Source organism: Battus philenor, unplaced genomic scaffold (genome assembly GCF_028537555.1).
Source record: "Battus philenor isolate CCGP_79_NKW_IND1 unplaced genomic scaffold, ilBatPhil1.0.hap1 SCAF_22, whole genome shotgun sequence".
Classification (NCBI taxonomy): Eukaryota; Metazoa; Arthropoda; class Insecta; order Lepidoptera; family Papilionidae; genus Battus; species Battus philenor.
Genome location: NW_027181685.1, coordinates 3464810 through 3491407, shown reverse-complemented (window position 1 = coordinate 3491407; position 26598 = coordinate 3464810). Strand labels below are relative to the sequence as shown.

Genomic DNA, 26598 nt, shown 5'->3' with positions numbered 1-26598 from the left:
CCGCACATGCATTGGTAGTCGTGCAACAAAGTGCACCGCCCGCCAGCCCGGTGATAAATGCGTATGCGGCAAACAATGCAAATCACACAACCGCCACCGCCAAATTACTCAACACGTGTTTCACACCTCCACGGGGCATCTTCAGGAGTTATGTTACACCGATTAGTGCCAAACACAGAGCTCTCAGACTCTGTGGTGCACTTTATTGCACGACTACCACTGCATGTGCGAAAGTGGTTAAATATTGGTCCTTTTCTTACTAATGCATTTGCAATATGGATATGTAATTTTTAGTTGCATATAGAATAATATTTTGCGACTTTTTAATATTTGAAAGAAATGCAGCTGTGATAGAAAGGCAGGTCGTTGTGTAGCATCTATGTGACAAATAAAAAAATGAATTCTGGTATAGTGATGATTTGATTGATTAGTTGCGATTGTTCATTTTTATTTATTTATTAAGATCGTTAGAGATTAAGATCTATCCTTTGGTACAATGTAGTATATATGAACAAACATTCCCATACATTTATTAGATGTATGCCTAGTGTTTTTATTTTAGATTCATTGTTTTAATATTCCCTGTTATTTTAAATAATGTATTTATGCTAAGAATTTAAGTATAGGCTTCTTTTTGTTTTGAGGCCGTGATTTAGAGTGAAACCTAAATGCTCTGTAAGAAAATCGGGCTTTAACTGGAATATTATATTTTCGTATATACGTCACCAACTTTTGACTACTGTAAATGTAGATAGACGGAGGCCTATGCACTACTCAGATCTCACACAGATGGCGTTACATAGTGCCCAACAAACTTTCAAAAATCTATTACAATCCTCAGTGGTGTGTGATACGATGCAATGATGTCGAAAATCAGCAACTGCTAATCGGTGTTTTCTCGTTAAGGCAAATGTATTAGTACTAATATAATTTTATTACAGTTTGTGGCTCATCCAAACGTACAACAACTTCTAGGAGCTATATGGTATGAAGGTCTGCCTGGATTTAAACGGAAAAGCATCGTCGGACAGTGTGTTCAGGTATTAAAAACATTTTAATATTGTATATAAACAGTTTTTATATACTTACAACTTTTTATCTGCATATCTTTTTAATATACAAAAAAGAATCATCCATTTTTTCCTACATATATATATATATATATATATATATGTGTGTATATATATATATATATATATAAATATATATATTTAATATTGATAATAGCTTTATAATTCGTATGATACTGTTTACAATTTTAAATACATGGTGATTGTTTAAATTGACGTAAAAGCATCAAAAGAGCACAAATATATCTCATTTACTGTGAATTAATGTAAAGTACACCCAAACTAAAAATTAATGATCTTAGAAATATTAAATAAAATTAACTGCAAATAGGGACATGACAATACAATGCTATAAGGATTCGTATTTTAAAACATAAATGGATATATATACTTTTGACGATTGAGGATCATCAATCACACACGAATCATTAGCTTATATGCATCAACTTCGAACGCGTGTTGCTTATTTGTTCAATACAATATATAGTTATAAAACCCGCATAAATAACAAAGCTAAAACTTTTCTTTTACTATTTTTCTTAATGATTATGGGAAAAATTTAATTTAAAAGCAAAATTCTGCCACTGGACAAGCATATAATTTTAAGTTTCATTAATAAGTCTTAGATTTGAATTTTAAATATTCATGATTATTTTAAAGTTCATACGTATAAATGTTATAAATTTATAAAGAAAATTAATATTGACAACATATACTGGGCTATTTTTGTCATGTTATTAATACACATCTGTATATTAAATACGAAATTTTTTTATCCAATAATTTTCCTATTCGATTCGTTAACCTGTCAAAAGTTTTTTTTTAATTTAAAGCCTGTATAAAGGTAAGTGAGTGCAAAAATTCCATTTATATGTTATAAATTTACGAGGGCCTGTATCTTATGGTAAGCAACAAAGGCTGACGTGCTGTATTAAACTTTTGTCGAGAATATTTTGTTGTAGCCTCGAAAAACAAACCGGGAATAGACCTAAAATAAGGACGAGAGATTATTTGGGCAGACAACGGTATTCCGATTGGTTATGATTGGTTTAAGTTGCATGTGATCATGATACGCGCTGTGTAGAGATATCATACGGGAAAAATCAATTTCAAACTGTATTAATGAACATAAAGCAAATAATGATTCTATATGTGGTTAACATGTTGCTATTACGGTCATGGTATAGAAGGTTGACTCCTGAGTGGCCAAGGTAGACGCGGGATGGATATGCCTTCACTAGGAAGACTGACGACGTAGTTGAGGTTCCGTGCAGTCGCTGAATGTGGTCAACGTAAGATCATTCATAGTGGAAATCTTTGGGAGACGCCTATGAACTTCTATTTGCTGACATGATGATCATGAAAGGTTGCAGTGGCCAGAATCATAATTGGTAGACTAACAAATAATACGTGATGTGTGTTTCAGCGATTGTGTAGAAGGATTTTAAGTTTTAAAAATGAACAATTACAAGGGTCGTATACACAAAAAAATATTTGTAACCTTCTCGAAGGAAACATTTGTAACGCTTTGGTTTGGCGTAATAAAACTAGAAGGAGATATCACAAAGTCTTTTCAATTTGTAGTAGAGAAGATACTAGCATTCATATATAGCATTTTTTTTTTTACTTTAACTTGAACCGTTTTAAACTTATGCAAAATTTTTATAATTGTGTAGTGTCTATGCGGCAAGGCCCATGTACAACAGTGGACATCCTATAGCTGAAATTATGATAATGATGATGAAATGTAAAGCATTCATTCGGTATATAACTGGTGACTCTGACATAATTTAACCTGCACACACGCAACATCTAATATGATAGATACATACATACAGATTTACCCTGCCAATCATTTCATACATAATTTCATTTATATAAAAATAATTCAGGTTTATTGATTGATATTTGATTTCAACTGTCTATGTATATGTGGATGGACGTACCACATTGCGCTTGTGATACATGGTCTTTGACCCAAAAGTTCAAGTCCTCTGCCTGCTCACTGCCCTTTCTACTGGTCAGTTCGATGGGTTGTGTCAATCTCTTCATTTCGTTTTTGATCTTTTAGAAAAATCCTAAGTATCTCTCTCTCTCTCTCTCTCTCTCTCGCTCTCTCTCTCTCTCTCTCTCTCTCTATAATCTATGACTTTCCATGAATCGTAGTTTAAAACATGTAATTGACTTCAAACAACTGTACACAGGTGGTCCTGTATAGACGTTTGTTTGCGCATGTTAGTGTATTGCTTGTTTTCATTGGCACCTAGTGTAATGACCGTTGCAATAAAACTATTTTAATCGTCTTTACGTCTAGAGTATTGTTCATTTGTTGATTAACAATCGTCAAAATAGTATTTCAGTTGGAGAATTTCCGTTTCAGAAGGAAACATAAGAAAAGAATATGTAAAACGAAGGATTTACTTTCTATTTCTCACGCTGATACACGATATTGAAATTTAAAGATGATTTATTCCCTGAAGATTTGAGTGACTATGTTATGAAATATCAAATGCCGTTAAATTTATTTGTTTATACCGGAATGCGACAGTTAAATATTAATTTGTATTCACTACAGTTCTGCCAAAATCACGTCCGTACGTCGCACGTTGTACCACGTCTTTTATATGCTCGGAATGAAAGGAGTATCAGCTACTCCGCTCCATCAGTCAGTTGTCAAAGCTCTCTGCGACTCGTACTCTTTTTTCTTCTACTATCATCTCGCCGAGCTTTCCTATGGCGTGATATAGCAGTTTCGGTAACACTTTGGTTAATAAACAATAAACCAGCAATGAAAAAACTATGTTTGGTATTTAATCTCTGAGGCATAGGTTTTCAACGTTTCGTTGACCCAATGGAGGTGATAGCGGCTCTAAAGGTCAAAGGCAAATGAGGCACTTCATAATTGTCCCACTGGTTTATGGAATACCTATATTTAAATGAAACAATATTTTATCTGACCGTATCAAATTTTATCCTATTATCAGTACCTAAATAAATATTAAATATTTAAACCTTCTAGAGTCAAATTCGAATTTCAATTTGACATTGAATAATACTTTTTTATTATTTTAATCGCTAATGATAGACGACCACAAAATTGACGATTGCAGATAAAATTAATTATAATTAATAACTGCTTGATATTATTAAAAACCCAAACATTGTTAATAATGGGAAAACTATATTATCCAATTGAACAACTTAAAATAACTCAATTGATAAAGTAATATTATTTTACAGGTCGCCAAACTCGGATTTATGTTTCCCGTATACTGCACCATCTACATGTTGAACCCGGACTCGGAATACGGAAAGTTCATGAAGAAACCGTTCGTTAAGTTCATCTGTCATAGTTCATCTTATATGTTATTTCTTTGTAAGTCAAATAATGATATAATATAATATAATATAATATAATATAATATAATATAATATAATATAATATAATATAATATAATATAATATAATATAATATAATATAATATAATATAATATAATATAATGTAATATAATATAATATAAAATAATATAACAAAATTTAATATAATATTTTTAATAGCAGTTTTAGCGTTAGCTTATAGCTGAAGGTGATCATTTTTTATGGACGTTATTTTTGACTGAAAAAGTAGAATTATAGGACATCGTGATAAAATCAGTATTACCTTTAATATCATATTAACGTAATTAGACTTCCCCTTGTTTAAAGCGAGGGCCTTAACATAAAACAACAACAGATAAACTCAAATCTTTATGTCAACTTTGCTCCAGTATTTTTACCTTCCAAAGCAATAAACTTAACGATATATTATTTAATTAATGTAAATAAACTACGTAAATAATCACCAATATTTTTTTATTTACGTAAATATAGGTGTATTTATAATATCCATGGAATGTAATGAAACTATTTTACGGATTAATTGACCAATCACGACGTTTCGAGTGATTTGTAGTATCTACTACCAAGGAAGGGGCTAACGTATTGAACATCCGAAAATCATAAGTAAAAAGTTTAAAGAAATTTTGAAATATTTCAAATATGTTATAACGATATTAAATACGCCCTATTATCGCCTATACACAATAAACCAAAATTTCATTATATACATTATATTTACAAGCACCCTAATGTTTTTTAAATCAAAAACATAGTCATTATGTATACATGAACATTAAATACGTGAAGAGAGAATAGAAAACATTTTTTTATGTCATACAAAACACTTTTACGAAACCAAATAAATATACCAGTTTTATACACGATACATTAGATCAGCCATTAGCAGCAAGATCTTCAATTAACCCTCAAATTGTTTTTACGACCATTTTGTTTTTCAGCTCTACTATCATTAGCATCACAGCGAGCAGAATTTTTGGTACTGGAATGGTCTGGAATCCGTTGGCTTCAGGAATTGGTGGCTTATTGGAAGGCTCACGAAAGAGGAGCGCTTCCAGGCTTAATCGAATTTACTGTCATCATCTACATAGCAAGTAAATTTGCATTTGTTAGCATGCAATTTAAGCTAGCGTTAGAAATTTGAGACATTGAATTACTTTTTACTTTAATTAATGCAACTTTAATTTTTAAATGACGTAACAATCAAAAATATCTCATCACTTTTTATCTGAATCAATCTACCATCATTTAGGCTTTCAATTATGAAATGCTAAATGATATTTTGGAATTCATATTTGATTTGCCTTAATTCTATAATTTCAGGTTTGATATGGGCTGAGATAAGATCATTATGGAGCGGTGGTCTCATGGAATACGTCAGCGATCTCTGGAACATTGTCGACTTCATCACGAACATGTTCTACATAGCGTGGATTAGCTTACGGTTCTCGTCTTGGTACATTGTTCAGGTATAGAACCTTATCTTAATATAGTACAACAAATATTGTGTGTGTGCTACTAAGATAAATTAAGAACTAATGCGTTAATTATTTATTACAGCGAGACTATCGTGCGGGTCTTGATCCCTGGTACCCACGTGAGCGCTGGGACTCATTCGACCCTATGCTTCTCTCCGAAGGTGCCTTCGCCGCCGGCATGATCTTCTCTTTCCTCAAGTTGGTCCACATCTTCTCCATCAACCCTTACTTGGGACCCCTTCAAGTATCACTCGGTCGTATGATCATCGATATCATTAAGTTCTTCTTCGTTTACATGCTGGTGTTATTCGCTTTTGGATGCGGTAACTATTTCAAATATATAAAGTAGATAAGAATATTACAATATAGAACATTCCGCATTCTTTTATATATTATTGTTGTTTAATAGGTTTGAATCAACTACTGTGGTACTACGCCGAACTGGAAAAGAACAAATGTTATCATACTCCATCTGGAATACCTGATTTTGATAATCAAGAACGAGCATGTGAAATTTGGAGACGATACGCAAAGTAAGACATAGAAAAGAATGTTGTCAATAAGCAAAACTTTTAAGTTACGGACCCTTCCGCTCCGTGAACTCAGTTCAGATGAAGCAGTAAAAGCCTTCAGGCTAACAGCACATACTTCTACAGAAAATAAACAAGTAAGCAAAACTACGAGGCTTTAAATTAAACGTAAAATTCTTTATTTCAGTTTATTCGAAACATCTCAATCTCTCTTCTGGGCGTCTTTCGGTCTGGTGGACCTGACAACCTTCGAACTGACAGGCATCAAGAGTTTCACCAGATTCTGGGCGTTGCTCACCTTCGGATCGTACTCCGTTATCAACATCATAGTCCTGCTGAACATGCTTATTGCGATGATGTCAAACTCTTATCAAATTATCTCGGTACGTTTCTTATAATTTACTTGATAACTGTCTCGTCTTTTTTCCTAAAATTTTTATATTTATTACTCCAAAAAAGACACAACTGAAGCTAAACCTAATACAGGTTTACATTAGTTTCGTTAAATATGTTACAAATTGAATAAGTTTGCATAACCCTACTATTATTTATGCTAGGTTATATCAAACAATTTTTTTATTTAATAAAGCAGAAAGACAATATTAAACGGCTCCCTAATAACAAAACAAAACATATTTAATCTATATTGAATAAATCATATTTAAGATAATAGATTAAGTTTAAAATCATTGTCTTCAAAGTCAAAATAGATTGTCTTGTTACACCACCTAAATATCTAACGTGCATGTTATTTATTAATTCTACTGTGAATCCTTTATAATTATCATTCATTCAATTTTTCCATTTATGCGACCTATGCTTTGTTGATTTTCTGCCGGTTTTTTATTAATGGTTTGTAAACAGTGATGAAATAAATACAGTTCAGAGTGAGTGGTGACCTTGAATGGAACAGCAATTATAAGTTACTTTTAAATTGGAAACGTTTATTATCCACTTATTTATCTCGACCACAGGACATTCCTAAAGCTACATATAATATATATAGTATTATGGTAATCATAGACTGACTACACCCGATGGCATACTGAATGACAAAATCAGATAAGAATTTCAACTAAGTTTATATTCCGTTAATAAGTTACAATTACGCCGTTACAATACATGCCAATTTTCAAAATATCTGTTTTTGGCGATCCGCAAATAATACTATAACTTTTCTAAAATGTTTCACTTTTTTCCAATAAATACAGAATATATGCATTAAAATAAATATTACAGGAATTTTAAAAAAGTCTTGAAACATACGAAACAATAACAATTTTTAAAAACATAATTACATAAAAATTAAAGTTGTACTCGGTAACATTTATCGCGAGCAACAAATAATCCATCAAAGAGCGCATGTAGCGAGCCGCAGGTTGACTACCCCTGCTCTAGACTATCCTCTCTTGCATATAACTCACTAACGACGTTTGTGACACTTTTTGGAAGATTTTTCACGTACTATGTCACGCCATTTTTGCCGATCGTCGGTATATATTGTTTCGGTTACCGTGGTGGTGAGCGTGGTTCGGACCATCCCATGAAGCTATGGCTTAGTGATCACCGTCCATCCACTTTCCCGGTGATCCAAAGGTTTATCTAAGTTGTGTCTTTTCTTGCTATCAAAAATTATTTCTAAATATTTTTAAATAATTAAAGAACATTTAAAATTGAAATTTATTTTTTTACAGGAACGAGCTGATATGGAATGGAAATTCGCGAGAAGCAATCTCTGGATGTCGTATTTCGAGGATGGCGATACTGTACCACCGCCGTTCAATATTGTACCCACTCCCAAACATTTTAAGGGTTGGATAGATCGCTGCTGCTCGAAAAGAGATCGGGGTTCTATTCTTGTAAGCTTTCACTTTTCATATTTACATTAACAAAATTATATACCAGATTGTAACATATTTTGTATGTTTCATCCTTCTTTTACATATTCCGAAAATAATGCATAAAATAGGATCATTTACGTAAAGCGTTATAAAAAAATCATGTAATTAATGAGTCCTGTGGAACTTAAACCCGCTTAATCCAATTTCCTTTATCACAGGACATAACAACTTTTAAACTGATTTTATAACCAGTACGACATTTTTTTTTTCAATTCTTTATAACATAAATTTATTTGACACAATTATATTTTTTATTCATAAATACACGACGAGTTATCAATAGACAATCTCATATTGTACTTACACTAATTAACCTATAAGAATATAAGTTTGCCAATAGACGTTCAAAATTAATACCATTATGATCCAAGTTCTTGCAACACTTATAGAGAAGTGTATTTGAAAGGTGCCAGAGGAAATGAAATAAATGTGATTACTATGACAAACGTTAGTAACGTCAGAAAAAGGACTAAATGACCAGTGTTTTTCAATTACCATCTTCTTGACACCACACTATCCACTTTTTCCAGTTCAGATGTTGGACGTCCACTGACCAGAAACAAATGGCTTTTATTTAATGTAGTCGTCGGGTTGTGTAGTTTCCATTCCAGAACCATAAGTTTTAGCGGTCAACTATTTTGCGCGTTGTGTAGCCTGTTCACCACCAATTTAACTTACCAATCCATTGGGCAATGTGGGTTAATGTCATTCGTATAGAAATCCCAAGCGAGGCCTTTTCCATGTTGGGCATGTTGGTCTACTATGAGCTTTCGAATGAGGTCCGAAGTGAGAAATCACTTGCCAGTTTATTTTAATTAAAAACATGAAATAACTATTTAAATTTCGAATTCAACAGAGCAAGTCTCGTGAGAAAGCGCGACAGGAACACGAGGCAGTGATGCGCGTGCTGGTGCGCCGGTATGTCACGGCTGAGCAGCGCGCGCGTGACGAGGTCGGAGTCACAGAGGATGACGTGATGGAAATCAGACAGGACATCTCCACGTTGCGATTCGAGCTGATCGATATTCTACACAACAACGGCATGAAGACACCGAGGATTAACTTACAGGATACTACCAGTGAGAAACTTTTTTATACCATATACATATACATGCGTTAATTGCGTCGTATTCTTTAAGACAATATCCAAAAATCGACCAAAATTACAAGGAGCAAAGCGAAATATTTCCAAAGACTGAAAAAAATCTAGACCGCGAGTATCCCATGTATAATAAAGCATAGGAATAAATCTATCTAGTACTGTATCACGGATATTTCAAGTGACCTTAAAAAAAACTTTTCTTAGTCTGTTGTGGGCTTTTTGCAAATCATAACGCATTTGAATCCCTCGTAGCTTTATCATGACGATTAGGATTACAATCTGACTAGTTTGTATTAACTCGGTTCTTCTGGCATTCTTTCCATAACACAAACAGTCACTATTAATGATTCTGTAAATAAATCTGCTACGTATTAACATATAAACACCTAATAATGGAGCATTTAATATTTCGTCTCCTATTAAGTGGATTTAAATTTTGGCAGGTCTTAAAATATTTCGTGATTGCTTGTACATCTTTTTCTATCTCCAAAAAACACTAAAGTCACACAACATGGCTACCACAAACCTTAATTTACAAAAAATTGTCATAATAACTTGACAAAATTTATAACAAGTCGTTTTTATTTAATATAAATTAACTAAAACAGGTAATTTTGCCAATAGACTATGATTTTATTGTATACTAGCCGTTCCCGCGACTTCGTCCGCGTAAAATTAAACAAAAAAAATAGTTTTTATTTCTTTAAGATAAAATACTTTCGAATATAAAATTAGCCTAAGTTACTTCTTACTACACCAGCTACCTAACAGTTTAAATCCCATTAAAATCGGTCCAGCCATTCCAGATATTAGCCGGAACAAACAGACAGACAATAATTTGAAAAAAGGAAATTCTAGTATAATACACGCACCGTATGTATGTAGTAAAAAATGGTTATTTTAATATTAAAAACAGACTTTCCAATTTTATTTAATTGTATAGATTTGCTGGCCTTTAAGTGATTTATTACATAAGCAAAAAAAATAAAATGTTCTTCAAAGTTTAAGAACAAACGTGGTTATCAAACATATAACTAAGCATAGATTAATATAAATACTACGATTTCAAAAACCATAACATTTAAAATTATATAATTTTAACATTTATGTGAATTACGTTCTGTTTTAGTATCCGGAAAGAAAGGTAAAGTTATGGAAAGGAGAATTCTGAAGGACTTCCAGATCGGCATCGTAGAGGGAATAATAAAGGATGTCATATCTAGAGAGAGCAAACCTAAAGATGTGTTTAGTCAAATTGCAAAAGCCATTGTTCGGAAGGGCAGCACTGAAAGGTGAGACTTTTATTATTATCAGACAGTTTACGTAGCACCTGGGGTATTTATTTTTACTTTTATTATTTAGATATTGAATTTTCCTTACTCAACATCTTATTTAATATCTAGTCTCATTTAAAAATTGACTTAGACTTTCCCAAAATGACCTTAGTCACACAATGTTTTACTAGAATATTTTTATTCATTCTTTTTGTATAACAAAAAGTATACTTAAACTAACTATTATATAAAGAAAGAGGAAGCGATTCAATAGAACAGTAAATCCAAACAATTTCGTCGGGAAAGAATAATGCTAATTCAAAATATCTTTTATTTATCACTGTACCACCTTACAGTAAGAAACGTGACTGGAACGCTTTGGTACGTACGAATACAACACGCCGCGACCCTATCGGAAGAACTTCCGAAGCGGAAACAAAACGCAGCCGACAATCTCTCAGACTTCACATCTTGGACAATGTACAGAGCCGAACAATTGATCCTCAAAAACTATTGGGTAAATCTTCATTTAATACATTAAACAGGGTGATTGGGAATAGGTAGGAAAAGTTGAAAAATAACCTATACATTTATTCCCTCAGAGCTTTTAAAGCCATTTTCTATCACCTCATATAAAGTGATTACTCTGAAACTCAATTGGAATACAACAGATCAATTGCTTGTAACGGTACAAAATCTACAGAGACAGATGGTAAACAGTTTCTTTTTGGTTAACACTTTTCCTTACTTACGCTATTTAATATTTCTGAAATCATCCGTTTTAGATAGGGTTCATCATTTATGCGTCCATTATTGAAAGTTTTACGTCTATTACCAACAAATGTATAATAAATATATTGCTAAATTCTGATAGCAGATATTATTATTATTTTGATCAAAATTTGATTGATTTGATATTCTTTCATTTCAGAATATAATCCTAATTTGTCATCGGTCAATCCAACTGCGAGAGTGGCATATGCTAAATTCATGAGAAGCAAGATCAAATCAGACTTCACGGAGAAGCAGGAAGGCAGAGGTTCACAAGGCGACCTGAGTATAGAAGATGAAGTATTTGAACCAGCAAGCGATAATACTTCCAATAAGCTAGTCGGTAAATATACGTTTTTCCATTATAACAGACAAACGAACATAATGCAAACTATATTATACATATCCATCCCCAAAACTCTCCAAAAAAAGCTGCGAGCTATTATATTATAAACATAAGGCATCTGTTGAAAACTAAATTATCGACAGTCAATACTCACACTTCGACAAGTACACATTATTATTCACAATTGTTTCCGATTTTATTAGAAATGAATAGTATTATATGTTTGGAATGACAAGTTAAAATTAAATAGCAAAGTATCTATAGTTTTAAATAAAATAGTACTTCAAAATATTCATGAATAACTTTCAATATGAAACGACGCGTACGGAACGGTTTTACATTCACAAGCACGATTTACATTATCGATACGAACATTTTATTTCAATTCTTTTACGGATATGACATAAATATGAAAGTCTTTCTAAGATCGTCCTGGAACAGACACCTTTCATAGATATCATAATTTAAGCACATACCTTATTTAAAACTGTACGATTTTTTTCTCTTTTTTATATCAGTGCCTAAAATAGAATCACAGTAGAGCTGTGTAATTTGTTATAAAATATTAAGAACCCACTACCGTCTGGGTGCACCCTTTACTTATATGTAGACATCGTAGCCAATAAAATAAAAATAAGTACTATTTATTTGTCACCAAGTTATGCAAAAATAATTTTAGATTATAAAGTAAGTCGCATTTCTGGCCCATAATTTAGAAAATGCATTAAAAATATATAAAGAGAATTGCCTGTCTGTTATTAAGAACAAAACACGTGTAGATCATTGATTCTATATACATTTTTTTCACATATGCATTTAGATGACATTAAAATGCACTTTAATATACGTTCATCGATAAAACATGGTATATATGTTAAAGTACAATGTTTAACAGTCAAAGAAAATAAATATATTATGTAAGAATTAAAGGGATTAAAGCAATAACTAAGGTGACAGACAATACTAATTAAGGATAAAAATATATGTGTTCAAGACCTTGTCTATCAATCTAATATATCTTAGTATTATACATAAACAATATTAACCGCACATTTATTAAATGACAGGTAAAGCATTCCGGGCGAAAACACCTATACCAGAAACTTCAGACGAAGAAAACTTAAAAAATAACGAAATTAAAGTAGAAGCAGATATTGAAGGTAAAGGTAAGGAAAAGGTTCTTTACACATTTGTATTAGAAAATGTAATTTTTGTTATTTAAAGAATGAAAGTAAAAAATTTAGGAACTTTCCCGCCGTAGAATGTTATAATGTTCAAATTCAAATAAACGTTTCAGGTTCACAAGGTGGATCAAAAGAAGCAAAGGAAACAAAATCACCTTCACAAGCACCAACTACCAGTGCTTCCAAGGAACCTGCTAAATCTGAATCTAAAGACCACATCATCCAAATAGAAGAACCCGAAGGAGAGAGTCCTTCAAAGAACTTATACATTACTAAAGAAGAAGATTCCAATCTCCAAAAACCACTGAAACCAACAACGAAAGCAGAAGAACAAATTTTGTCTGCAGCCACTCTAGAAGCTCAACATTCAGGAAAAAAGCCAGCTGATACAAAACCATCATCAGACACTAAAACATCAACAGACACGAAAACGACTACATCGACTACAGAATCAAAACCATTGACTACAACAGCAGAATCCAAACCATCAACTTCAACTACAGAATCCAAACCATCAACAACAAAAGAGTCTAAGCCATCTTCCTCAGAGGAATCTAAGAGTGCTCCAAAACCAGCTGCTAGTAAACCAGCGCCCACGGGTGATAAAGGAAGATCTAAGGTGACAGGAAAAATTGTATCTGGATGGCTCTAGAAAAAACTATAGGTTTTAGATATATTAATTAGATATCGACATATTAGTGAGACAAAACAAACTAATAGCAATAAATAGGATATAAAATACTTATTAGTTTTACAGTTCTTTATTTAAATCAAATTACAGAACATCTTATTGTAATCATTCTAAATATGAATATGTTTTTTGAATGTTTTAAATCAACATCATAATATTCAAAATAGAAAATAAATGTTTTCCGTATTCTTATGGAGTTTCTTACATTTATGCGCATTTCTCCCGATGCACTGCCTCATATATTGAATGAATAATTTACGACAGAGTGTTTATACATTTTACAATTTGACGAGCTGTTAGAAAGATGAATGATCTAATTTATTCCATGTCTTGATTTTGAATGTTTATCATCGACTAAGTTATGTTTTAAGATAAGAAAAGTAAAGAGCGCTATACTGCTATTTATTCCTTGCTTTATTAAAATAATTAACGCTGTTCGAATTTTATATTTCGTTATATCTAGCTTAAAGACGATACTTGTTAACTGCCACATCATTTTCTTGCAATTTTTAATTCCATTGTATATTGTATCACTAACTTAACATCAATATCAATAAAACTATGTATTCATGGTACACACTTTTAATTTAGTTTATGTTTTAAATAAGATAATTATGTTCTGTTGATATAGTACGTAATTGTTTGATGATAATAAAACATTTATGTTTTTATTCTGAATTTATTTTTCATTACATTCACATTTTTAGACAATAAAAAGAAAATGTACAAGTTGCCTCTAGTATATTCCAGTCCCCTATTGTTTGCCATCTCGGCTTTTTGTTATGTGAGGTAAAAATAATTGTATAGATTTATACCCTAAAGCGTCATTATAAACATCGTACATTCTCATTTGTAACTGTCACTATGTTTATTTTGATATCATTAAAAGTGATTATTTTATTTAAAAAATCTGTGTAAATCTCATCTATAAACAATAAATATTATTACTAAATCACCTTCCCTAATTGAATAGATTTTAATTTTTTTTTAAATTTATCTGGCAGTAGCCCCTAGAGAGTTGAGACTTGCGATCGTAAGTTGCGGGTTAACGCAGAAATTCCTCCTAGACGCCGTCTCAGCCTATTGCGTGCTCCACAGTATCGTGGTGGACGCGATTTTGGTCCAGCTCTTCACGGGGAACGGGGGGTTCTCCGAGTACCTTCACCGGTTTAAGCTCAAGGAGGACCCCTCGTGCTTCTGTGAACCGGGCGTGGACCAGACCGTGGTCCATCTGGTAACCCACTGTCCCGCATTCGGAGGACTCCGGGTCGACTCCGAATGCCGCCAGTTAGGCGTAAAAATAAATGAAGAAAACATCGCCTCTATCTTAGAAGTTGCAAAAAGTAGGGAATCGTTTCTCTGTTTTTGTAAAGTACCAGTTAAGCATGTTACAAAAATAAACAAGTAAAACAGTGTAATAGAGTAAGCATAAAACTGTAATTTAAATGAGAAAGGCGATATATGAATGAGGATTAGAACAAAAGAGAAAGATAGAATGAATTGTGGAAAGAAAGAATGGAACGATAGATTATGTGAAAAATAATAGTAGAGAACGAAAATGAAAATAACAGTGAAAATCAAATTTACTAAGACAAAAAACGACCCTGTCCTTCCCAAATATAGGGAACGAGAAAAAAAGTTGCGGGTTTCATTCCCAGGATTCAATGTTATGTAATTCACGCTTTGTGCATTAATCATATAGTATTGCCTCTACTCACAAGCAAGTTTCCAGAGGATAGGCAGCAGCGTCCTCTGTGTGCCATAATACTGCGACCGCCAACCCGCCCGTCAAGCATGGCGATTCTAACATACCCCCATAGATCTTTTTGGGGGAGGCCTGTGGAAGTGAAAATTAACAAACATCAATGATTATTTTCTTTATTTTACTACAAAATTAGTAAAATATATACTTATTTTAAATTCAAGGTAATTAATTTTCACTTAATTATATACATATTTTCCAAAATTAGAACGAATTAATATAATCAATGGAATACTAATTTAAATACGTTTATATCGATTTAAAAAAAATACTTTAAAGAGAATTCATAACATCCAAGAAACAAAATGTTGAAAGTTATTATTATTATTTTATAAATTATTAATCTCAAAACGTCAATAAAGGTATTAGTTCTCGTTTCAATCCATACAAGTCCACTAGAAGGCATAGGGCTCCTCCAAAGATATCTAAGGAGGGATATACCATCATCACCACGCGTGGCAGGCGGGTTAGCGATCACAAGGTTCGGATCACAATTAAAGCATAGAGTGTGAATTATGTAAGATTGTATTCCGAGAATCGGATCCGCGGTCTAAAATTGCTAGTCTCAGTCCTCTACCGCTGGACTACCATTGCTCAAAGGTATTATTAATTTATAATTAATGCCTTACAATGTAGCAGTGATATGTGGGTAGGTGCGATTGGGAAGACGCACACGAGGTATTTGACAACAGACTGTTTGACATTTGTCCACATCCTCCGGCCTACTGTCACATATCTATGGTCACCTAACGCATTTATGTGCATCTATGTTCTATGTAATGTTATTCACAGTACATATCATATTATAACTTCCTTTAATATTATTATTACAAACAATTTATAATTTCAACAGATATTTACCAATACTATAGATTAATGGAAACAGAAAAAGGTTGGCAACAATTGAAATAGACGACAAGTCAACAGATGTATGATCATACGTTAATTGACTTTTTACCGGAGGCCTCAGATGAGATCGTAAAAAATACAAATCCAAGTTACTCAGAAAAACGAACAGACTTATCTGAATATTTAATTTCAATTTAAAAAAAAGGTTTCGCTTCCTTTATAACTCGCTATACATTCACTCCAAAAATGTATTGTTTATCCATTGTTATAAAACTCGCATTTAAACGGCTTCAACGAGACATGTATCAATTTGAATGTAAATGGAATATTGCGAAATTGAATATTGAAACACATATGTGAAAATTTCACATATTTACTTTGATTTCACGTAAAATAGATAGCAGATTCGACACAAGCGAAAAGGATATGTTACATTCAAAATTCCAAATATATTTATTCAATTAATTATTTACACTGAATTTGGAATAATAAATGTTTTTAGCATTTTAAGTGCGACTCGGAACCCTGATCTGCTAAGAAAAGCCATGGTAAAAGATTACATTTATAAAGTTTTCTGTTGTAACTTACGATCGTAGTTCGTGTTTTGATTCCCATGTTCCATATTCAAACATTTTGTTCAGAGTAATAATAAATAGCTGTGAAAACTTTAAAGGTGTGGATTTATAGCTTTTTATCAAAGCTTTAAGCTTTTTGTAGGCCTATGAGCTTTTAAACCTATTTTCAATCATTCTGTATAACGTGATCACTTTAAAATATGTACATTGTTTACTACTGAAATATGATAGACAAATTACTTCTGGCAGTATTAAGGCTGAAGGGGCAGATATTAAATAATTTCCTAATATAACATCCAGTAAACCCAATTTTGTGTTGTCCGAAAAGTGATCCGAAATTCAACCAGTTTTTCCTTACATTTAATGGATCTGCAATTACAGATATTATAAATGTATTTAGAAGAGATCAATTACCGTTAATGAATTTTTATATCTATATAAAAGACTACAAATTTTATTTGCGATTTACTTTAGTTTAGTTTGTTATGAGTTTGGTGCACCATAGATATTGTAAGCATTCAATTGTATTGCAGAAGGTTATTCAATATATATGCCTTTTTCTCTCCTTACTTCAATAGCTTAAACTCTCCAAAATAATTTACCATGTTTTTAAGTGAATATGCAAGTATTTGAAATAGCACGTATTTATTACCGTTTGACGGTAGAAGAAGTCGTGAGTGAATTATAGAGGCAATAAGACATATCAACTCAAGCCTTAATCAAGAGCGCTAATAGGTAACGTGGCAAAATATTGTGTAGAAGAATCGTCTGATTACCACCATACTATAGCATTTTATTGTTCTTTGGAAAATAAATAACTATTACTTTACTTTTATAATTTACAGCTTAACCCTTAATAAGCTAGAGTTTCAATTTTTATACCAATCTTTTAAACCGAATGTTCACATTACTATTAGTTTTTTTTATAGATTGGCTGTACGTATTTTACTGTTATATAATATTCTACCAACAAAATTAAAAAAAAATCTATTTTTCCCTTCAACTAGACCCTCAAGCAAACACAGTAATATTTACAAAAAAATCACTTTCGTAAATCAGGCTTAGTAGCTTAATAGCTTAGGTTAATCAGGTGCAATAAGAAATTAGAAAAACTACCACGAGGACCTGACCTGAAGGCTGACTCTGTCTTTGCATATTCTACTGGAAGGCAGTCGTCTGATACAAGAGTGATCGAAAGTAATGTACGACGGCTCGATCATTTGCCATAGAGATATCATATCATCAATTTTCTAACAGCTTCTATCTCCACAACATCATCATTGTCATACCGACCGACAGACGCCCATTTGCAATATATAGGCCTCCCCCAGAGATGACCACAATATCGATATGATGGGAAGCTTTCCCAAGTCTGTCTCATGTTGGCCACTCGAAAACTTATCGCCACGTACTGGATTTAAATTACACATTGTAATTAATAATTGTAGTAATAAAACGAAATAGGTTTACGTAATATTTTATTATTACTGCTTGACAATATAGAATTTGATAGTTTATATTAATTATACACATATTAACACACGAAATATAAAAATATATATTGCTCATTAAATTAACATGATAATGTATTTATTATACCAGTCGCCATCTTGTTATTAAAACAACACAAATATACGTAACACAGAGCTTACAAAATTAAAAGTTAATTGTACGCTAAGAATGTATATTTAGACATTTATGTAATTTAAACTATAATAAGCAGAATATTATCATTTATTACAGAAATAACGTATAAACAAACAAACATAGTAACAAGTTAACACCAAAATAATTACAGATAATTAATAAGATTTTAATATTAATTAAAATAGGTTACTATTGTCATAAACAAAAACTTAACGTTATAGAATTTTTACATAAATGATTTATTAGGAAATCATAAAACATTGGATACTCGTGGTCTATCAGACATTCAAACTAGCCATGAATTTAACGCTCTGAAACTACACATTTATTATCTTCTATGTTTTATAATACCCTAGTAATATCATTTAGTATTTTATTAATAATTGATCCAGAGTTTATAACCTTTTACAAGTCTTTTTTGATATCGACAGGAATTGTGGATTTAAAAAATCTATACTGTACTTTTTTGGTGACGAATAAATAACGAGAGACGATGAAAAAGCATTTAAGAATAAAAAAAAATCGACTAAAAGCATTTTATTGATATATACACACCAAAAAAACGTTAAGCGATAAAATTTATTTGAAAGCATAAAAACTACCTTTGCTTTAATATGCAAAAATATATATGGTATGGTTTCAACAGGCTGTTATATTTCAATTTGCAAGATCGCAATCGCTCAACGAGACAGAGAGGACAATGTTCGAATTCTCTTTATGATCGAATCAGGAATAAAGAGATCCGAAGACGAAGGAAAGTAATGGACATAGGCCAGAGGAATAATAAGTTGAAGTGGCAATGTGTGCCATGCAGAACAGATGGCTGCACAGGGTATGCGGTCCATCTATAAAGCGTTCAGACTACCTTGGTATATTGTACCGTATTTGTAAAAGTTTATGGCGTGAATTTAAAGACGCTCCGAGAATCAAAAAAACCAATACGACAATATACAACGTAGATTTGTAAAGTATATTCGAATTGGCCCGGCGCCTGAGATGTCACGTAGCTGGTAAACGCAATCGTGCGTGAGACGTCACTTAGGTAGTGAACGCGACCGAGACCAGGGTCCTTCTCCCGGGCCATGGATGAGAAGAGGCCTATGTGGAGTTCCCATGGCTTAAATAAAGATAATGACAGACTTAAAGATTACTTCGCAAAAAAATAAAATAAGCTAACTTAGTAGATATATCACATTATTAATTATATGCTTATATTTTTAAACAAAGTATAAAAATATAACACACAGATAACCATATATTCTTAAAAGACAGTGACATATAAAAGATATAATAAATAATCAGAGCCATCCAGTTTTAATTTGACGTTTTATAGTGTTCACCTCGTCTATTTTGTTGATGGGCCGCAGGGTTTTGTGTCCGGGTGATGGTATCAATTGTTCTGTGCTGGAAGTTGATGAATGTCGCGCAGGAGGCGATGGTGGTGAGTTGGGACACTAAATAAAAAAAAACAATAATTTTAATTGTCGAATTCTAAATTGGTATAAATTTTGATATCGGTAAAAGTTAGTACAAATCTTATCTCAAATGGTGCCCGTGAATGCACATTAAAAGTCTATATAGCTTTGCATCGATAGCGGTACCGCCTCGTCGTGGGCGCATGAGCGGTAATTGTCCAAAAGCAAATTATTTCGAACGATTTTTTGAAACATATATTATCGCAGAGTTTCTTTTGACGGTTCTTCTCTAGTCTGAGTTTGGGATCGACTAATCTTGAAATCAATAAGAGACGCGATACATCATATTGTAAATTCAAATTCAAAATTTTTTGATTCAATATCGTTAATTGTTTTAACATTATAAGTAGTAAGCCACAAGCGGTTCGGAATGAAGATCTGCTCAGAGAAGGCGGCCAGAAACTCGACAATTGCTTTTAAAAGTTAAATTTAGCAGTGTTTCATACATACATTATGATATCAAGTTTAATGAATCAACGAACCAATTTCCATACACGTCATTACACTCTTGATAGCTATAAAAAAGGTTTATTTAATAATATACATGTAATGTTTAATTTAAATTTGAGGAAAGGTACGTCTTAGACCAATGCTAATTAAAGACTTTTTAATTGCGATTGAACTAGTTTAAATATATTTCTGTTATTACTTACAACTATAGTACTATCTGACGGTGAAGGTGTGGTAGACGGCAGACGAGAATCTGGTACAGCCTTATCAGCTGATTTCTTTGGTGTTGAAATTGCCATCGATCTATTTGAAGGAGAACTTGGAGTCACTTCCATTGTTGGTGCGATGGAATTCTTAAGTAATGTAAATACAAAACAAAGTTTAAATGATCATTATACATAATCTTTTTTATTAAAAATTTAAAACAATATTCTATAAATTTTTAAACACCATTTAGCCGCGATACTTTTAGAAGTTGTTATAGGCTTTTTACAGGTTCTCTTTTAGATACAGAACGAGCAGTTATGGAGCTCTGATATAACCTTCTGCGAGAAAGTAATATTGTAGAAAGAGGCCGCTGAGAGAAAGAACATCTAAACTCCCCCTCCGCAATTGGTGACCTGGATGTCGGAGGGAGTTATACCGCGCTCATCCCCAACCCCAATAACAAGATGAAGGGTTCCGAGTGATCCGCCGCAGGTATATCTTGGCTCTACGGTAGTACGCGAGCTAAATCTCGCGTGGTAATGATAACGGGTGGAGGACGGCAGCTCTATTCTAAGGCACTAGGCCACCACCGTTGAAACTACGATATTATGCGAAGGCGTTTCCTTAGTTTAACAAAAGACGTCGAATAACACCATGGTATAATTTAGCTGTCAGTAGTCCAGCATAATCATTTCGTTGCTCCGGAGCATAGCATCGTATGCGAAATTTCTCCACGAGAAAGGTAAAGGCTTTTTACATTTTGATAGAACCTGTTCAAAACCTTCTTAGCTTTATTTTAAGTGAAAGAGCTATTCCAGCATTCCTATTTTGATTGTCAAGTGCCCACTATAAACGAATTAAAATGGAATATAATGTAAATAAATGAATCATATGATTTACCTTAGACTTTGCAGGGGGCGGTGGTAAAGCGCCTTCTGTTGGCTTGATTCCATGCGCTACAGGTCTGGCGACCACCAATGATGACATGTCTTTAGATTCGCAATCGATCTGCCAAAATATTACGTTACTTAGCGTTATATAGTTTCAACGTTCGGATGCCAAATCCATCGCGTTGTAGGGGTAGATTTAAATACGCTAGAAACATGTTTAGTAAATGAGTACAGCAGGTTAAAGAGATAAGAATATTATATCTCTCGCTCCTACGTCCATTACAAATGCTCTAAGAATTTACTCTGAGTAATTTCGTCGACTATATCGTAGAACTTTATCACCTCAGATGTGGGAAGAAGTTTTAAGTATATTTTTACTAGGAAAAACATGTTCTATTAATACTAATCGTTTCAATGTTTTTGATGAAGACAAAATCTTATTTATTCAATATTGGAACTTTTAACAGAGCTCTTATTGAAAGACAACATTTTTTATTACTATATTTTTGATTCTTTACTCCGCTTGATAAGGTGTTATAGTTATGGAGATCATCATCATTATTTATTCCTATGTTCCCAAGATAGGGCAGAGGGCTTCCACAGTACGTCGCCATCCCGAGCGGTCTTGAGCCTCGCGCTTTACTTCGCTCCAAGTCATTCCAACTGCCTTCACTTCTGCAGTAATCGTCCACCGCCAGGTTTACTTTGGGCGGCCACGTCTTCGCTTTCCTTAAGGATTCCATTCTAGGGCATGCCTAGGTATGTGATAAGAATCCCTTCGGAGGTGTGGCCTATCCAGTTCCACTTGCGGCGTTTGATCTGCTAGCCGATCGGCATTTTACCACAGCGCTTCCAGAGATCTACGTTGGAGACTTTCTCAGGCCAGTGTATATCGAGAATACGTTGAAGACAGTTGTTAAACGTTGTTAACTAAGACGCGAAATATCATAGTTACAGAAAAGAAGTAGGAAAAAATTAAAAAAAAATTACACAACAAAACACCTCTTTTAAAATTAAGATCAACAATATTGATTCGTGTATACACATTTTCAGACAGATATAACTTAAATGAAAACAATGTAAACAAGCGACATCATTGATAAAAATTTCTGTCATTTAAATATTCGTTCAAATTAAATATACCTATTTTGTCTATCAATCTTCAAGTTTTTTGTTAATGGTAGTTTAAAGAAGTTTCGCGAAGTTTTTACAAAATATAATTCCTTTTATTAAAAATGAATAGGAGATTTTTGAGTCGTGATTTTGGTGTAGCCAGTATTTCACTGTGCCGTATACATTATGGACTTCTATCTTCTGGAAATAATTGCAATTATTGGAAAACGAATTAAGCAGTCATCAGTAATAGTAATTAGTAGAAACGTTTTTGATACATGCATCGTGAAATTAAAACGCAATTAACGACCTTTATCTAAAATTACTTATATTGCAACGCAATTTTCTGTATTTTCTACATTTCACGGCTAATAGGTTAAAAACGAGGTCAGAATTATAATAAAATTAAATTCCTTGAAAAAAGAAGTCTATATAAGTCCAAATATGTATACCACTTTATTAAGTAAATAATTTACCTGATCATGAGTGCACGTGGGAGCTTCGGGAGCTTTTTTCTTTGCAGATATCAAATCACTGTTGGTACCTATCGAATTTAACGCAGTTAAATTTAATGAAAATCTATTTATAGTATTACTTTACTATAAATTTAAAGGTCCAAGTTCTAATCTAGGAAGAAAATTATTTGATTAATAATCAAATTTATAATATAAAATTTTGGTGTAGCGGAAATATTAAATCTATGTATGCTACGCGGAAGATAATTCATTGGTTTAAATTTTGTTTTTATTAGCGTAAATATTTAAAAGATATACTTAACAAAAAAGAATACTACATGCCACAAAGTGTTTTTTATAATAACTCTTACATATAATGTTACATACATAAAGGGTTAAATCTTTTTAACAAGACTAAAACATTTGGTAACAGTTGTATAGATATGTTTTACCGCCTTTCGCCATATTCCTAGGTGACGGCATTTCACAGACCGGGGATGATGAACGAGGCCTAGGTCTCATAGCGCCGGGACTGGGAGACGTGCTTCTGGATACCTATAAATAATTGTTCGTTTTTTTTTTAAATTGGACAAATTTAATTTTAATGTGTATTCTAACGCCATACTATAACCACCAAAAACAAACAAAGAAATAAAAAGATTTTTGTAAATTATTGAAGTAAATTCATTTCTGATTTTGAAAATAAACAAAACCTATCGTTGATGACAAACAACATTATTGGCGTAAAAATTAAAACATCCAACAAAAATTCTTCTCTTTAAACACTAGCACGCATCGGTGTGCGGGAAACACGAGAAACGAAACAAAATTAAGCCTGGTTAACTAATCTTTCATTGACCACGCGATTTTCCACATTACGTCCGTGTACGACAGTGTTGGACGTTGTGCCGACCAATCACAGCCCTTCAATTTTTGACACTTCCTATTACAAGGTACTTAACCACTCATAAAAGATTAAAGACGCCGCGTGCGAATAATACATATGATAAGCGGACCTTCTCTCGTCTATTACCGCGACGGATTAACAAACAATCTAAAAGAGATACAAAAAACTTAACCCTTAATAACCTAGTTTCAATTTTGATACCATTCTTTTAAACCGAATGTTCACATTACTATTAGTTTTTTTATAGGTTAGCTGTACGTATTTTACTGTTGTATAATATTCTTTCCAACGTAATTAAAAAAAAAAAAACTATTTTTCCCTTCATCTAGACCCGCAAGCAAACACACTAATATTAAAAAAAATCACTTTTGTAAATCAGGCTACTAAGGGTTAAGTAATCACTACTTAAGTAATTAAACGAAAGATTGACTAACTGCATACAGTTTTTGTTTAATGCTTAATATTTTTTTACTCAGGGACAACTTTGTTAAAGGTACAAACTAGTATGGTTTATTGTGCTATCTCACCATCATTGTAATTCTTATTTATATTTAAAAAAAACTACAAACTTTCCAAAGCACTTAGATGGATAAATAGATAGAAACGCCGGTTTATAATATTAGTGCAAAACACCGATATGTAAATTATTAAAATTCGAAAATTTACTGGAAAAGAATTCTTGATACAAGTTACAATATTTTCTTACAATTGAATTACTAAATTTGATTTATTACAAATGCTGTGGTAGGTTTTGAAATGACAGTGGACAGTCCACTTAGCGCGCGATGGTCACTGGGGTTTTATAGTTCTGAAGTGGAGATGTTCACACACCAGACATGCGCGCTAGTCACAAGTTCTACCGGCCAACTGGGTCGCGCTGGCTTTGTGTCCTCGAGAGTTGGCTGGGTTGACCCCGCTGCCTCTATCTTGCGGCCACTACCTTTGTGACTACCTCGTCTCCCCACCGAGTATTGATACGAGTTCGGAATCTCGAATCTTGTAAATTTATATAGTTCACAGACCCCTCCGTTCCGTGAACCCATTACAGATGAAGCTGAAAAAGCCGCAAGGCTATCAGCACTAACTTCATACGAAACAATACAACAATACAGATGTTCACCCACAGCATGGATAGACAACGTGAAAAGACGACCGAAGACACTGGGTGGAAACCGCTTCTGATACTAATTAGTAATCTGTGGGAGGCACCTGTGTAATTGTGGATATCCCACGCCTAAAATATTGGTCATGGTAGTAATTTTTTATAGCCAATTTACCTTTATTGGTCCAGGAATTGTCATAAGTACAACCGGAGAAGCAGCTCGGCTGGGAATCATGCTTGGACTCAGATATGTCTCACCCTCACCAGCTGTTAAAAATAAAGAATTATTTTTTTTCGTTTTAAAAAAAACTAGACCATATAAACAATTTAAAAAGAAATGGCATACACATTTTTGGTAAATTTACTACAATAATAAATGAACTGGTTAATTGCAGTTTGTTACAGATTAGCAATGGTACTTTTTTTGTTAAATATGCGTAAATTAAAAAAATAAAAAAGTTTTTTTTTTAATAATTCCGTTCTATATCGGTTAACAATGTCTTGTATGTAATCAAAATACTATTCTTCCTTTTAAGCGATGTCCCTATTGCTAGAATCGTGAGGTTACCCAAAGTACTAGATGAGTTTTTCTTACAATAATCAAGTAGAAATTCATCTAAATGTATGCGCTGTGATTAAAAAACATATTTCACCGCTTATTTTTATGGCCCCCTGTAATAAGGCTAGATAAGTTCAAGTAAACATTAAATCATTTACGCACCTATATAATTACAAATATCGCATTAAAATCACTAGTTTTTTATTTTTGTATGGTTATTTTTCGGTTAAAGTAGGACCTCGACTATGTTGACAACGTAATCAAGGTCACTTGGAGTCTTTAGATGCGGGCAGAAGATAATCTTTAATTGCACCAAAAATCATAAATCAGTTCACACTAATTTTGGAAAGAGTTGAAATAAAACCAATTTTAAGTGAATTATATCGAAGTTTATGTGCCCCAGGTGTCGAATGCTTTATTTCAAGCTCGTAATTATTCCGAAGTACCTTAAATTAGATATTATTTTTTTTGGTCCAATATATGTAGAATGAGCTGACGGCAACTTGAATTAAAATTAAAATTCGAAATATCTTTGTTCAAGTAGACATTTAAATTCACTTTTAAATCATCGATTATTTTAACTTTATAAGTAGTGAACTACCACCGGCTCGGGTGTGTTGAGAAGAGTAGATAAAAAACTTTTTTTAAACGAAGTTTAATAATTTTTAATGTACAATACTATAAAAATATATGAACCATGTCATGTGTCATCAAAACTTATTTCACAGATTTCGATAGCTAAAATGTCTTGAATGTTTTAATAAGGTTTATTTAATAATACACTTTTAAATTTAGATTTAAAAATAAAAAAGGGAGGTCTAAGACATTTTTGGAACTTTAGTATATATGAATATACACCAATA

At 32.7% G+C, this 26598-nt stretch overlaps 2 protein-coding genes across 2 annotated transcripts in view; one reads left to right on the top strand and one right to left on the bottom strand.

The window, feature by feature from the left end:
• Positions 1 to 13777, top strand: part of trp (transient receptor potential) — a 40982-nt gene extending 27205 nt beyond the window's left edge. The window contains exons 8-21 of the mRNA XM_068767100.1: positions 942 to 1040; positions 4311 to 4446; positions 5409 to 5561; positions 5791 to 5936; positions 6028 to 6268; positions 6355 to 6478; positions 6663 to 6858; positions 8170 to 8334; positions 9233 to 9455; positions 10608 to 10770; positions 11109 to 11269; positions 11684 to 11866; positions 12937 to 13035; positions 13167 to 13777. Of these exons, the coding sequence (XP_068623201.1) occupies positions 942 to 1040; positions 4311 to 4446; positions 5409 to 5561; positions 5791 to 5936; positions 6028 to 6268; positions 6355 to 6478; positions 6663 to 6858; positions 8170 to 8334; positions 9233 to 9455; positions 10608 to 10770; positions 11109 to 11269; positions 11684 to 11866; positions 12937 to 13035; positions 13167 to 13705 (2628 nt within the window). The 3' untranslated portion in view covers positions 13706 to 13777. The remainder of the gene's footprint in view (positions 1 to 941; positions 1041 to 4310; positions 4447 to 5408; positions 5562 to 5790; positions 5937 to 6027; positions 6269 to 6354; positions 6479 to 6662; positions 6859 to 8169; positions 8335 to 9232; positions 9456 to 10607; positions 10771 to 11108; positions 11270 to 11683; positions 11867 to 12936; positions 13036 to 13166) is intronic.
• A 6098-nt stretch (positions 13778 to 19875) lies between these two features.
• Positions 19876 to 26598, bottom strand: part of trpl (transient receptor potential-like) — a 30658-nt gene continuing 23935 nt past the window's right edge. The window contains exons 18-21 of the mRNA XM_068766804.1: positions 23189 to 23256; positions 21610 to 21717; positions 20706 to 20855; positions 19876 to 20031 (exon numbers count right to left, since the gene is read on the bottom strand). Of these exons, the coding sequence (XP_068622905.1) occupies positions 19876 to 20031; positions 20706 to 20855; positions 21610 to 21717; positions 23189 to 23256 (482 nt within the window). The remainder of the gene's footprint in view (positions 20032 to 20705; positions 20856 to 21609; positions 21718 to 23188; positions 23257 to 26598) is intronic.